At 48.8% G+C, this 12,743-nt stretch overlaps 1 protein-coding gene and 1 pseudogene across 1 annotated transcript; one reads left to right on the top strand and one right to left on the bottom strand.

Annotated features, from left to right (window-relative positions):
* The first annotated feature begins 319 nt into the window (after positions 1-319).
* LOC145501425 (uncharacterized) lies at positions 320-1,684 on the top strand. The gene has a single exon (XM_081480930.1). The coding sequence runs from the start codon at positions 320-322 to the stop codon at positions 1,682-1,684; it is 1,365 nt and encodes a 454-aa protein (XP_081337056.1).
* Positions 1,685-6,008: 4,324 nt separating this feature from the next.
* LOC145482026 (uncharacterized) lies at positions 6,009-7,254 on the bottom strand (annotated as a pseudogene).
* Positions 7,255-12,743: the final 5,489 nt, after the last annotated feature.

Below are 12,743 nucleotides of genomic sequence, written 5' to 3'. Positions count from 1 at the left end.
CGCACGTGCCAATCTCTGTGAGCGTTGGGGACACTCTTGAAAGAGAGCCCACCCACATCTGCGAAAGAGACCCCGCGAAGCTGGTCCGCAAGTTCATGAAAGAGCTGGAGAGACGCGAGAAAAACATCCAGGAAAAGGTGGGAGCGGAGTTTGTGCCAGAAGACATGCACCTGTTGCCAAAAGACCAGCAGCAAAAAATCAATGAATGGTGCAACCAGGTCCCTGTCGTGGGGTTCAACTCAGAATCGTACGACCCGAATCTGATCAAAAACCACTTCGCCAAAAAAAGTCAAAGTGGCCAAGAAAGGGGAACAAAACCATGTTCCTGCTTACCTGGGGTGCCCGTTTCCTTGATATCATCAACTACCTTGGCCCGGGCACGAGCTACGACAAATGGGTGAAAGCCTACGGATGCGAGGCAGCAAAATCCTGGTTCCCCTACGAATGGTCCGACATCCCCGAAAAGCTCGATTGCCCTGGGCTCCCAAAATACGAGGACTGGTATTCGAAGCTAAAGGGCGAATACGTTCTCACGCGGGCTGAATGGGAGGGATGCCGGCGATTGTTCAAAGAAAAGGGCATGCGCACCTTCCCAGACTGGCTGCGTTACTACAACAATCTTGATGTGGCGCCCGGCCTTGAGGCTCTGAAAAAGATGAGAAGCTTCTACACCGAGAAGGGAATCGACATTCTGAAAGACGCTGTGAGCATCCCAGGCGTGAGTTTGCACTACTTGCCCCTGGTGGCGGTTGAGCGGGGCGCAGATCTTTACAGCTCGGGCAAAGAAGCGTATGATATGCTGAAAGAAGCTGTTGTCGGGGGGCCGAGCCTGGTTTTCACAAGGTACCACGAAGCTGGTGTCACGAGGATAAGGTCTCATCGAATAACAGAACCGCGTCTTTGCAAAAAAATCGTCGGTTATGACGGCAACGCTCTCTATCTTTCGACCATGCTCAGAGAAATGCCTTGGGGGAAGGAAAGGGTCGTGCACTACGACGACGAGTTCCAAGCGGAGGTGGCTCCTGTACTAACGCACAGGCTCAAAGAAGGGAATTGGTTCGGAGTCGACATCGAGATTCCAGAGTGCTTGCGGACAAAGTTTGAGGAGATATGTCCTTTCTTCTACAACAAACGGGTTCCTGCCGAAGCTGTGCCGAAACATATGGAAGAGTACTTGGCAAGAACAGGCAGACAGCGCGGAGACGGGAGAAAGCTTGTGGGGGCGCTGTCCGCAGAACGGATGCTGGTGTACGCCCCTCTGCTGTTGTGGTACGTGAACCACGGGGCGGTTGTCACGAAGGTTTACAGAACAATCGACTACCAACCGGCCAAGATCTTCCCCTGGTTCGTGGAGCAGGTGACGGAGGCGCGCCGGACAGGAGACGCGGACAAAAGCAAGGCGCTGCTCGCCGAAGTGTTCAAACTGCTGGGAAACAGCGCGTACGGGAAGCTGATTGAAGCGCTGGAGCGGCAAACGAACGTGATTTATACAAAAGACGAGAAGGTGGTCGACAGAGCGCTACGGAGCGCGTATTTCGAAGACCCCGACGAGATCGTGCAGGCCTACGAGCTGGAAAGCCGTAAGCCTCGGATTACAATCAGACGGCCGTTCCAGATTGGAATCGCTGTCTATCAGCTGGCGAAGCTGCGGATGCTGGAATTCTATTACGACTTTCTCGACTAGTATGTCGACAGAAGAGATTTCGAGCTCATCCAGATGGACACGGACAGCAACTACATTGCAATCTCCGGCGAGCGGCTCGAAGACGTTGTCCTGCCAGAGCTGAAGCAAGAATTCGAGGCGGAAAAAAATCAGTGGCTGGCTTGGGACAAGTGGAGCGGCCGGACCCTAGGCCTCTTCAAGCTTGAGTTCGAGGGCAGCCGGATGATCGCGCTCTGCTCGAAGTGGCATTACACCGATGAAGGAGAGGGCGAAAAAAAGAAGTTTAGCACGAAGGGGATGTCAAAGAAGCAGAACGAGATAACGTGGCAGCGTTTTAAGGAAGCGCTGGAAGGCAGCAAAGATATGGCGACCAACAGAGGTTTCAGGATGCGGGACGGGCAGATGGTAACTTACGAGCAGCAGAAGCTGGGGCTGAGCGCTTATTACGACAAGCGGTGGGTGCTGCCCGACGGGATACACACCGAACCAATCGAATTTCACATTTCGTACACGTCAGCCGGAGGAAGAGTAGTGCTTGGAGGAACAACGAGCAGTTCTTCATGCACGAAGCCGCGCTTGGGACTGTCGCGCAGATAGTAGAGAACGGGTTGAACGGGTTTGGTGAAAGATCTTTCAATGCTGTAAACTTTCAAAGACCAGATTGGATCCGTGGCTCTTTTCACGCCCCCTTCAAGCTCACCGGGCTGGTAGAGATAACGAACCTGGACAAGAGAGGGGAGGATTTTTCCGCTTTTTCCAACAGGCCTTCAATAAGGTGTCGAGGGCCTTGCATAAACAGATTTTTCTTTGATGGCAACGGCGGGTTTCTTGCCGATAAGGCTTGTGACCTCGTTGTTCAAAGCCGAAACAACTTCTGGAAGTCTTTTGACCCAGGCAGTGGACCGCTGGCCCTCAGGGAGTAGCATTTCCACGGCGTACTGGTGCCCGAACAAGCGCTCAGCCAGGGTGCGGTTGAAACGTTCGACAATGGCCTGGTCGCGGTGAATGTCAACGCGCCCGCGCCGGATATATGTTTTGTGTTTTTCCATCTCTTTTGTGACAGCGCCCATGAATTCGCGCCCGGGGTCAACCTGCAGCATTTCAGGCCATTTGAGAGGCCAGCGCTTGTAAATCTTCTGAAAGGCCTGGGCGACCACATCAGAATTCTTGGAAGTCAGGGGTTCGGCCTCTTTGTAGGGGCTGGCCACGTCGACAACGGTCAGCGCGTATTTGAAAACTTTGCGGCCACGAGGGAGCTTGTCATGCGGCAGAAAAAGAAGGTCCGCCTGGTGGACCTTGTTGGGTGTGGGAACGTCGAAGTTCGGCCGAGGAATTTGCTTCGGCGCGGGGAGGAATATCTGCCAGAGCGCTTGCCTGATCAGCCACTTTTTTGCGGTTTCTTCAGGTACCTTGGCGGCCTCGGCTAATTTTTTTATCGCGGCGATTCCTTTCCAGTAGCCCCCGGGGCCGTAGTATATCTTTGCGAGTTTGGCGTCCATATAAGTAAGGCGTAAAAAAGTTTAAAAGAACCGGAAGGCTGCGTAGCCCAGAGCGAGCGCCCCGGCGCCCACAAACATGAGTTCACCGTTTTTCTGCTGCTCGCTTGGTTGATAGAAATCTGAGAACTTGGGCTCTTTGGGGGGTATCGTTCGTTCGTCGGGATGCGCCTGGTTGTAGAGTTTGAAGGCATAGTCGGTGTTGGTGAAGTTCTGCTTGGCCTGCTCCTTTACTTGCGCGTTGGTCGCAATCCAGTCGAGAAGATGGGTGCGGTCGCGCGTGTATTTGGCGTAAGCAGCTTGGTACGCCTCGAGAGCTTTGTCATGGCGCTTTTTTTCTTCAAGCGCAGCTTTGTCTCCCCCGTCAAGCGCCCTCGCCAGATAATTGCCACCGATAAAAGCCGTGGCGTTCAACACGGCCCCGCCAACCATAATCGCGATGCTCGCCATTGTGCTATATTGCGGAGTCTTTTTTTCAAATCATTATTCAAACGCTATCGGGGAGGATTTTTTGGTCCTCGAGGTACTTTTTGAGCGCAATGCTTCCCGCCATGACGGCTGTGAACTTCACGTAATTCATCGGGCTGCTGCTGGGATCAGAGATGAAATTCTCTTTCACAACCTTTTTTGCGGCCCAGCCGATACCCGCGGCTAATAACGTGAGAGTTGCGGCGTCAATGACGGTCTTGACAAGCTTGTTGTCGGACATGGCGCGTTTGATATAAGGGGAATAACAAAAGTTTAAAACAAAATTAATCTGTCTTCCCCGCGGCTTCTTCTTCTTCTTCTTCTGCTTCTTCTCTTCTTCTTAGTATTTCTCCTATTCTTCTTCTTACTTCTTTTTCTATTTTTCTTTGTCTTATTTCTTTTCCGTCCTTATTGTCAAAAGCTGCATTCTAAAATTTGAATGTTGCGCGAAGAACATTTCTGTTTAAGTCGAGCAACACATACGTGACACCAAAAGTGGTGGCGAAAGTGAGTATCTTCTGTTGAACGTTAAGTCTTGGCATCATGATATACATTTCACTCAAAAGTTTAAATCATTTTTTAAAAATCCTTTTGGCTGTGTCGCGCGAGCGGGTTCTGGCTCAACACACGCGGGCTCAGGTGCGGGCTCAGGCGTTTTTTTCTCGAATGCGGCCTTGGCCATAGCCTTGAGCTCTTCACGTTTGTAATAAATCCCGACCAGTGAAACGACTATGCTGCCAACAGCAAGCCATTGGGTGGTGCTGAGGCTGCTATTCTTTTCTCCGCTGCACTTTGGGCTTTCGCCTTCTGTACTCGGGGCTGGCTCAGGGGCCTCTGTGGCGGCTTTCGCCTTATTTTCCGCGAGATAAGCCTCGGCCGCTTTCTTCTGTTGTTCCCGTGCCAGCCGCGTTCTTTCAGCAACCATTTTTCCAGCAGCCAGACGCTTTGGATTTTTTACGCGCTGCGTGGTTGCAGTCGGAGTTGTCGCTTGCTGTGTGACATCGGCGGCAGGTGCTGCCTGGGTCTCGGCCTGCGCCATGACGGCATGTGCGCTCTCGGATTGTTCGGTGGACATTCTGAAACAATTTATATTCTAAGCAAACGAAAAAAGTTTAATTAGTAACATTTTGTCAGCACTCCCTCAGCAGTTGTTGATGAATGCTGACCAGTTATTCTGCAGTTGCTGAGCCGGGTACCTCATCAATGCCCTCAAGCGGATATCCGTGTTCATCACGAGAAGGATGGCTCTGCTCCGGCAACTGTGGACTAAAATCAATATGGTTTGTGGTGATGAACACCGCGTTGGCCGCAGCAAGAAACCGACCGCACCTCAAAGCAAGGTTGCCGGCCAGATTGGAGAGCTCTTTGTTTAAGATGTAGTCGTTTGAGTTCTTTTTGGTAAGCGTCGATGTCTTTGATTTTGACGGCCATTCCGACCGCTTTTGATACAACAAAAATGAAGCTGTCGATCAGGCTTTCTGTTGTCTTTGAGCCGACGTACGTCTCGTAGCGTTTGGTGTATTTCTCGATCTCTTTGTCGCTCAGGCGCTTCACCTGCTCGTGGGTTAGCTGCACTCCGATGGCCTCTTTGGCTTTGTATGTGGACACCAGCACTGCCAGCTGCTCGCGAAGAGCAGGAATGTCAGGTCCAGCGGTTGGAACAATGCCGCCTGCTGGACCACTCGGCTCGGGCTCGGTTTGAAGAAGGTTCATAACTTCTGCTAACGCGGTCTCTTCTCCAGCCATTGTGCAAGGCTATATACAGCTCCCATTTTCTTATTCAAATAACTTAACCCCGTAGGGGTGGCGAAGGGCGAACACGCGGTAAGAGAACTTTTGCTCTTTCAGCTTTGAAACCAGACCTTTGTACTCATCCAGGGAGAGCTAGCCGGCGTAGTCCTCGAAGATAGCTTTCGTCGTCTTGGCCGAGGGGGTGTAAAAGAGGACGATCGCCGCCACGTTCTCCCGGAAGGAAGCTGTTATGCCGGTCATCTTCTGGGTCAGCGCCCAAACGCTGATGCCCATATGTCGGGCAGAAAAGGCGAGATTCACCAGCTCGCCTGTACGCCCTTTCACATCTTTGGAGGCCGCGCAGTCGTCGAGGATTATGAACGTGTTGGTGCCCTCAGAAAGCCATCTCACGAGCTTCAACCACTTTTCCACGTCGTGCTGATCGCAAACTATCACATCCATTCTTGGATCGTTTTCGCCAAGCCGGTGGTAGGTCTTGTTGCGCGTGAACGTCGGGCAGATGAGCACGATGTAGTCGAACTTGAAGCGGAAAAGGCCGTAGAGCTGGTCCACAACAAACCTTGATTTGCCTGAATTAGTCGGCCCCACAATGAGAGCGTTGAAGGGTATCTTGCTCGGATCCATGTTCATATTAAAACTGCACAGATTCTAGCTGTCTGTCCATAACGTTGAACTGGGAGTCGGAGATGACGAACACATGGCATTTCACGTCGCCTGAGTCTTCGGCTTTCCGCTCAATTTCCAGCTGGACCCCGTCTGTACTGTTCACAATGCGGGTGCCGCTGCCGTGCATCGACTGATCTGCCATGGAGCGCATGTCAATCACAAGCCCCAACTTATCACCGGTGTAAAACTTTGTCGCATTCATGTGCTCGGTTTTATTTTTTCTTTCACAAAGAAGCGGCGGGCCTCTTCCCACATGTCCTTGCCTTCGATGCCGTCGTTGAAAAGCATGTTGGGCGAGCCGTTGACCGTGACGCTGACTTTCGTCAGGTCTGGGAAGATGAATTTTTCTGAATCTCTGTCGCCCGCAGTATACGGCTCTACAAACAGGAGGAGGAGGGCTTTTAGTGACCTTCGTTGGGCGTTGACTCTGATGTTGATCCTCGTGTCAGTGCCTTTTTTGAAAGACACCTCTTTGTCATGCAACACGTGGTCGTAAGCGAACTCTTTGGCGCTGGTGTAAACGCTTTGTGCCTCGTCCGCGAGAGTCTTGCTGCGGATCATTTCGTACTCAAGCTGGATGTTGGTCAGCTTGTATTTCAGCTGGGTTGTGTCGGAGCCCCTGACCACATGTATAGCTTCAGCAAGTTTGACTTCGAACGTGAGGTCGTTGTAAAGGGCCTGGGGGTAGAAAACACCGTGGTTGGTTAAAATCTGGTGGTCAGGCCTGATCTGGTACTTGCTTCCGTATACCTCGTTCAGCTTGTTTTCAGCGTCGACGCCCGAGGTTTTCTTGTCTCCCGCGCCTGAGCGGATCTTGCATAGATCCTCGCTCTGAATCCCTTCGAGAATCATGCCGTCTCGCTTTTCCTGCGAAAGGAAAAGGTCTTCGAAAGTTTTGTAGATGTCATAGCCAACTGTGTCTTGCAGGATAGTGCCTGCAAACTTCACGACCAGCCTGTCAACGAGCGCCCGCGTGACGTTCTGAACAAGGAAGTTGTTGGCGTGCCCTCCAGAAATGTCGATGTCAAAGCGAAGCACTAGCGAGCCCGGCACCAGAACCTCGTTCTCGTTAAGCTTGGGCACGGAAACATACAGCTTATCCCCGGGGTTGGCTTCGGAGCGGATAAAGGTGATTCGCTTGACCGCGCGCTTGGCCTTCATGGCGTTTAATGTCTTTTCGTTGTGCGAAGGGTGAAGGTTCTCTGGCACTGAAATTGTGTATAAAACTCCGGCGATAATTTTCTAATTTAAAAAATAACAAGCTTGAAATATATTGCTATGGCGGAAGACAAAGGAACAAGCTTTGAAAACCCTGCTTATGACCCATACGGTTTGGACGATGATGACGACAATGAAGGTAGAGATGCCAACGAAACGACTCCTTTCTTCCCAGAAAATGCATCTACGCCAAATGGTAAAGAAATTCCAGTGCAGACAATGCAGCACGAAAAAAGCGGGTTGCCTGAAACTTCTTATGCGGAAACCCCTTTCACCGGAGCTCAGGCCCTGAGTGAACAAGCGTGGGTCGCTAGAAAAGATTTCTTCCCGGACATGAGCTCAAGCAAGCTTGAGGTCTCATACAGCTCGAAGGGGAAGCTGCAAGTTAAAATGTTTGGAGCTGGCAAAAAAACTTATGACCTGTTTACCAAAAACAAGAGAACGGGAAGAGATCAGATCAATCCAAACCTTTCGAAAGAAATAAAAAATGCTCTCGGGGATTCCAAATACGAGAAGGTTCGACAAACGGTATACGAAAAACGAAAAGAGCTCAAAGAGAAGCAATACGAGGCTTCACAGAAAGAAAAAAATAAAAAATAAATGGATGAAATAAGAGAAGCCATGAGAAAGAACAAACAACAGATCGAAGATCTTGAAATTGAAGAAGGTTCACAAGAGGAAATTGACAAACTGAAAAGAGAAAGGGAAGTCTTGAAACACAACATCAAAAGGCAAGAAGCGCTTATGAGGGAAGTGTTCAAGCGGCAGAAGATAGATCAATGTTGGAGAAAGATATTCAGGTGCTGGAAGATTCGCAAGCGGTAGACGTTGCAGAAAAAGAAAAAGAAGAAGCGAGCGAAGCTCTCAAATCGATAAAGAAACGAAAAGAAGCACTTGAGCAGAGAAGGAAGTTTGAATTCAGAAAGTTGTTGGATAATGAAGAAACGGACTTTACCCCCGAACGAAAACAAGAAGCAGAAGAAAAAATTTCAGCTATCGATTAAGAAACAAAAAGACTGAACGAAGAAGAAAAAGAGTTCCAAACAATACTTGGTGCCAGAAATGAATACATGGAAAAAGGAATGAAACTTCTACAAATTGATAAAGACGAATGGAAAAGGCGCAGGAAAAAGACCTTGAGATTATGAACGATAAAGGTGCGGCGCCTTACGAAAAAAATGCGGCAGAAGAAAGAGTGGACTGGCGTGACAAAGAGATTCGTCGAGTTAATGCCCGACTTGAAGAAATCGGGAGAGATGCCACTGGAGAGAAGACGTTTTGGGAAAGAGTGAAAGACTTCTTCAAAAAATATGGGGTGACGCTAACATCAATAATTCTTGCTGCTGGGACCACAATCGGAGCTGTCATCGGGGTCCTCACCAGAGGTTTGAAAGCCACCGGTGAGGCTTTGGGAAATGGGCTAAAAGAGCTCGGTAAAAAACTCGCTTCCATATTGCCCGGGCTGATTGGCTCGATTGTGAGCTTTCTTTTCAAAGCAACCGGCCAAGTCGTCGGGTTTCTGGCCGAGCACACCTGGCTGCTTATTCTTGCCGTGGTGGCCTTTTCGTTAGAACAATTTCTTAAGAAGCAGCGTTAACTTACCGCCAAGCCATGAACAGCAACGCCGATAATCCAACTACACCGACAATTACCGCTGTTTTGTTTATTTCATGTTGCATTGTGACGTTTTATCTGGAGCCTCGGGTTCTATTTTTTGCCCCTGTGCTTGTTGAGTTTCGGACGAAGCTGGTTTCCTTGATTCGGCTGTTTCGGCTTTGTGTATCGGGTTGGACGGGTGGCTGTTGTCTGGGTTAATTTTTGACGGGCCGCCTGCCATTAGTTTGAGCGCAGCTTTTTTTGTCCCCGGGTTTACCTCGTTGTTCACCCCAAGTTTCATCCCGGAGACCTCCTGTTTCAGCTTGTTGTTGTAACCGATTGTGCTTTCGGTGTTGATTATCATTTGCGCGGGCATAAGCCAGGCCATGGGGGCTACAGCGAGATTGAGCCTGACCTTCGCTTGATCCACCGCGAGCTGGTACCTTTGCACGCTCGCGGCTAAGTCGGGCTGTCTGATCGCGTCTTCCATCAGCACCAGGAACTCGCTTTGGGTTTCTTTCGCCCTGCCACCAGAACCGAGAATGCTGCTGCGGACGTTGACTTGTGCACCCAGAATGCAGTAAACGAAAGTCTCAATTGACTGGTTTATTCTTGCCAGGCCTGCTTGGGTCAAGCCATTCGCGGTGTTGGGTGCAAACCAGTCGAACTGCCGATCTCCAAAAAGATCAGGCCGTATAAACTCAATAAGGTTCCCCTTAATCAGTTTTCCACCATCGTCGCTAAACTTGTTCCACCCAGGATACTTATAATCTGTTTTTGTTGGTGATTCCCCCCAAGGCTCAACATACAACACCCCCAAAACACTATTTGTACCCGAAGTAAACCTAAAGTCGCTTGAGGGGTCTATGCCGAACTCGCCGCATATCCTTTTGTATTAAGCGACGTCATAATGATTATTCATTTGGCTGAACGTCGGGTCTTCGGGCAAAGCGCCTATGCTCTGAATACCTCCTAGCTGGAAGAAAATTCGCCTGACCGTGAAATACACGTGGAAGATATAAAAAGCTCTTATCTGCGGTGGGAGATTCATCCCGCTTTCAAAGATTTCGCGAGAAACTCCGCAACCCTGAGTCGCGCAGAAAACCGCGAAGTTGAGCTGCTGCGGCCAATATTTCATGTCTGGCCCTCCTAACCAGTGTTTGATTCGGTTCCAGAAGTGTGCCTGAGTTTGGTTTTTTGGAATATTTCTCTGAATTTCGTCGTGAAATATTGGTCAGGCATGACGTAGATTTGATTTCGGCGTTGAATATTTTCTTCAAGCTTGACGCTTTTCCGTGGAAAGGTACCGCAGGGATGGGCAGGGGAACTTTTGAACCAAGTGGCGACAGTTGATAAGGAAAACCTCCGCTGTCTCCCAAACCAAGCGCTTCTTTCATTTCGGCGCTCCAATATTTTCTGTCTGAGCCGAAGACGCTTTGTAACGAGCCTTCACTTTCTTTGAAAAACACCTCTGCTGTTGCGTTGTTTTTCGCGTCGATGTTTTCTTGCGAAACGAACCGGCTTTTGTCCGCTTTTGGAAAGTGGTTTAAAAAATTTGTCCACGCCTTTTTCTTCGCGGCATCCGCTTTTTTCAAAACCTCAGGAGAGTTCCACAAATTCTCCATCATATTTGAACACAATTTTGTTTGTTAAATATAAAAATGGTTGTTCTCACTATTGTCGCACAACAGAACGGCGAGACTATCCATTTTGAAGAGCCGATACCGAAAGTCTATTTCATGAAACTCATATCTTGTAGTTTGTACAACAGCTGGGACACTTTGAAAAGAGAAGGTTCGGCCACCTTGGGGGATAAAGACAAAGATAAAGCTGTATCAGTCGGTAAAATAAAGCCAGGGCATTATACTTTAGAAAGATTGGCAAAAGAAATAGACGGTCTGTTCGAAAAATATCAATATAAAGAGTTGCAAACGGCAATAAATCAACCTCTTGGCCATCTTGTAATCAGACATTTTGGGTCTGGGGCAAAACCTATTGAATTTGATCGCGATTTAGCCAATATGCTTGGTATTGGGCGAAAGTTTATGCCTTATAGCTTTGCTTTCGTAAAAAAGCTTGGCTATCCAACGACATATTTCATTCATTGCGACTTGATCGACACAGAACGGAATCTGTTCAATGGCAAAAGGTTAGATGTCTCAGCCCTGTTTGATGTGAAAGGGAAGCCTTATGAAAAGGTGAGCTACCATGGTTCTCCGCAACAGGTTTTGCGAGACTGCTCTACAGAAAATTTTATAAAAAGCATCACTCTTAGCGTCAAAGATGAAAATGGCGAACTCTTTGATTTCAAAGGTTTGCCGCTTCTTTTTGAATTAGAGTTAAATTAAATTTCTATATATACGCAATGTCTTCAGCAAATCTGTTGCCACCAAGCGCGCCGCCTGCCGAGAATGAAAGAAGAATCTATCCAAGCCTTCCCGAAACGACAAATGCCGACAATTTCCGGCTAACTGAGATAAGTAAAATTGAAAAAGAAATATCTGCTGAGGTTGAGCATTACAGGTTTGTGTTGAAAAAATATAAAAAAGCCCGGAAAGCGCTTCACTATTCCGTGGTTGGCCTTGGCGCTGTCACGGCAGCTCTGTCTTCTGGGGCTGTTGCAACATCACTCACTGGTGTTGGAATTGTTATCGGGGCGCCTGTTGCCGGAATGGCAGCTTTATCTGGCGCAGTTTCCACTGGCCTGTCCGTTGTCGACAAGAAGCTTGAACGCAAAGTTAATAAGCACTCGAGAATCCATTCTCTGGCTATTGCAAAACGTGACTCGATAAACTGCTCTGTCTCACAAGCTCTGAATGATAATCGCGTTTCTGACACGGAGTTTCAACTGATCACGCGTGAAATGCAGAAATTATCGCCAACTTAAAGAGACTTTACGCTCAAACTTTGCGCAAATACAAACAAATCCAATCCAGCCAGATATTGAAAAAATAATAAACCAGGTTCGGGACCAGGTTCAGGAAGAATATAAAAAAAAAAATTGCGGATTAAAGCACAAATTTGAACTAAATTTTGAGCGAAAAAACACAAAACTATCTCTTAGTCTTATAAAAAACAGAGGATTGCGTTACACCGCGTTACCTTCACGCGTGACGTTGCGTGACTGGGTTACGTTACTGTCATGCGTGACGTTGCGTGACAGGTCACACAAAAAAGCAAAAGCCCTGTCGGGGGGTGCTCGTTGGCTGTTCTTGCCTAGCCCCGGCTAGGACTTTTTCGCGCCGCTGACAAGGCGGTTGTCGCCCGTTTTACCTCCGGACGAGGTTTGATGTCCCGAGGGACCTCTGAGCACCCCTCAGTCTCCACTGGGCCGGGGCGGGTTCAACCGGGGTTGTCACCGCGGACGGTCTCACCCCATACCCCTGACAAGCGCCTGTACGTGCCGTATTAGGAATCAGAGGTGGCCACCCTCACATCCAAAAGCACCTTCATTTGCTCGCTGATAAGTAGTGTAATTCTTCAAGCTATATATACATTGATCCAGTCGCCTCCCCTTTCACTTGTGGTGTAGCTTCTCTGTCCTTTGCCTAAATTTCGCAGTATACACACATACGCATGCGCTTTTGGGTGGCGAGATGATGTCATGCTTGAGCTATATTTAGAGGTTGGCTTAATAAATTATATCCCAACAGTACTTCTGAAGGCCAAAATGCTTGTGCTTTTCCACGCGATTTGCTTTATTTTCATGGAACTTTCTACACCCGTTTGGCAGAAAGATGTCAGACAGATAACATATCAAGTCGTTGAAGCCATGCGAGAACCAGAGAAAACTTAAAAGGGCTCGACTGAGTCCCTTGTTCAAAGAATATCGCATGTTACGAGCGATCGAACGCTGCGATCAAATCTTGCTATTTTCTCGTTGC

Source organism: Orbicella franksi, chromosome 1 (assembly GCF_964199315.1).
Source record: "Orbicella franksi chromosome 1, jaOrbFran1.1, whole genome shotgun sequence".
NCBI classification, from domain to species: Eukaryota; Metazoa; Cnidaria; class Anthozoa; order Scleractinia; family Merulinidae; genus Orbicella; species Orbicella franksi.
Note: the sequence above shows the minus strand (reverse complement) of the source record. Positions and strands in the feature narration are given on the sequence as shown.

Coding starts and splice junctions, on each gene's coding strand:
- LOC145501425 (XM_081480930.1), top strand. CDS start 320: ATGTTCCTGCTTACCTGGGGTGCCCGTTTCCTTGATATCATCAACTAC.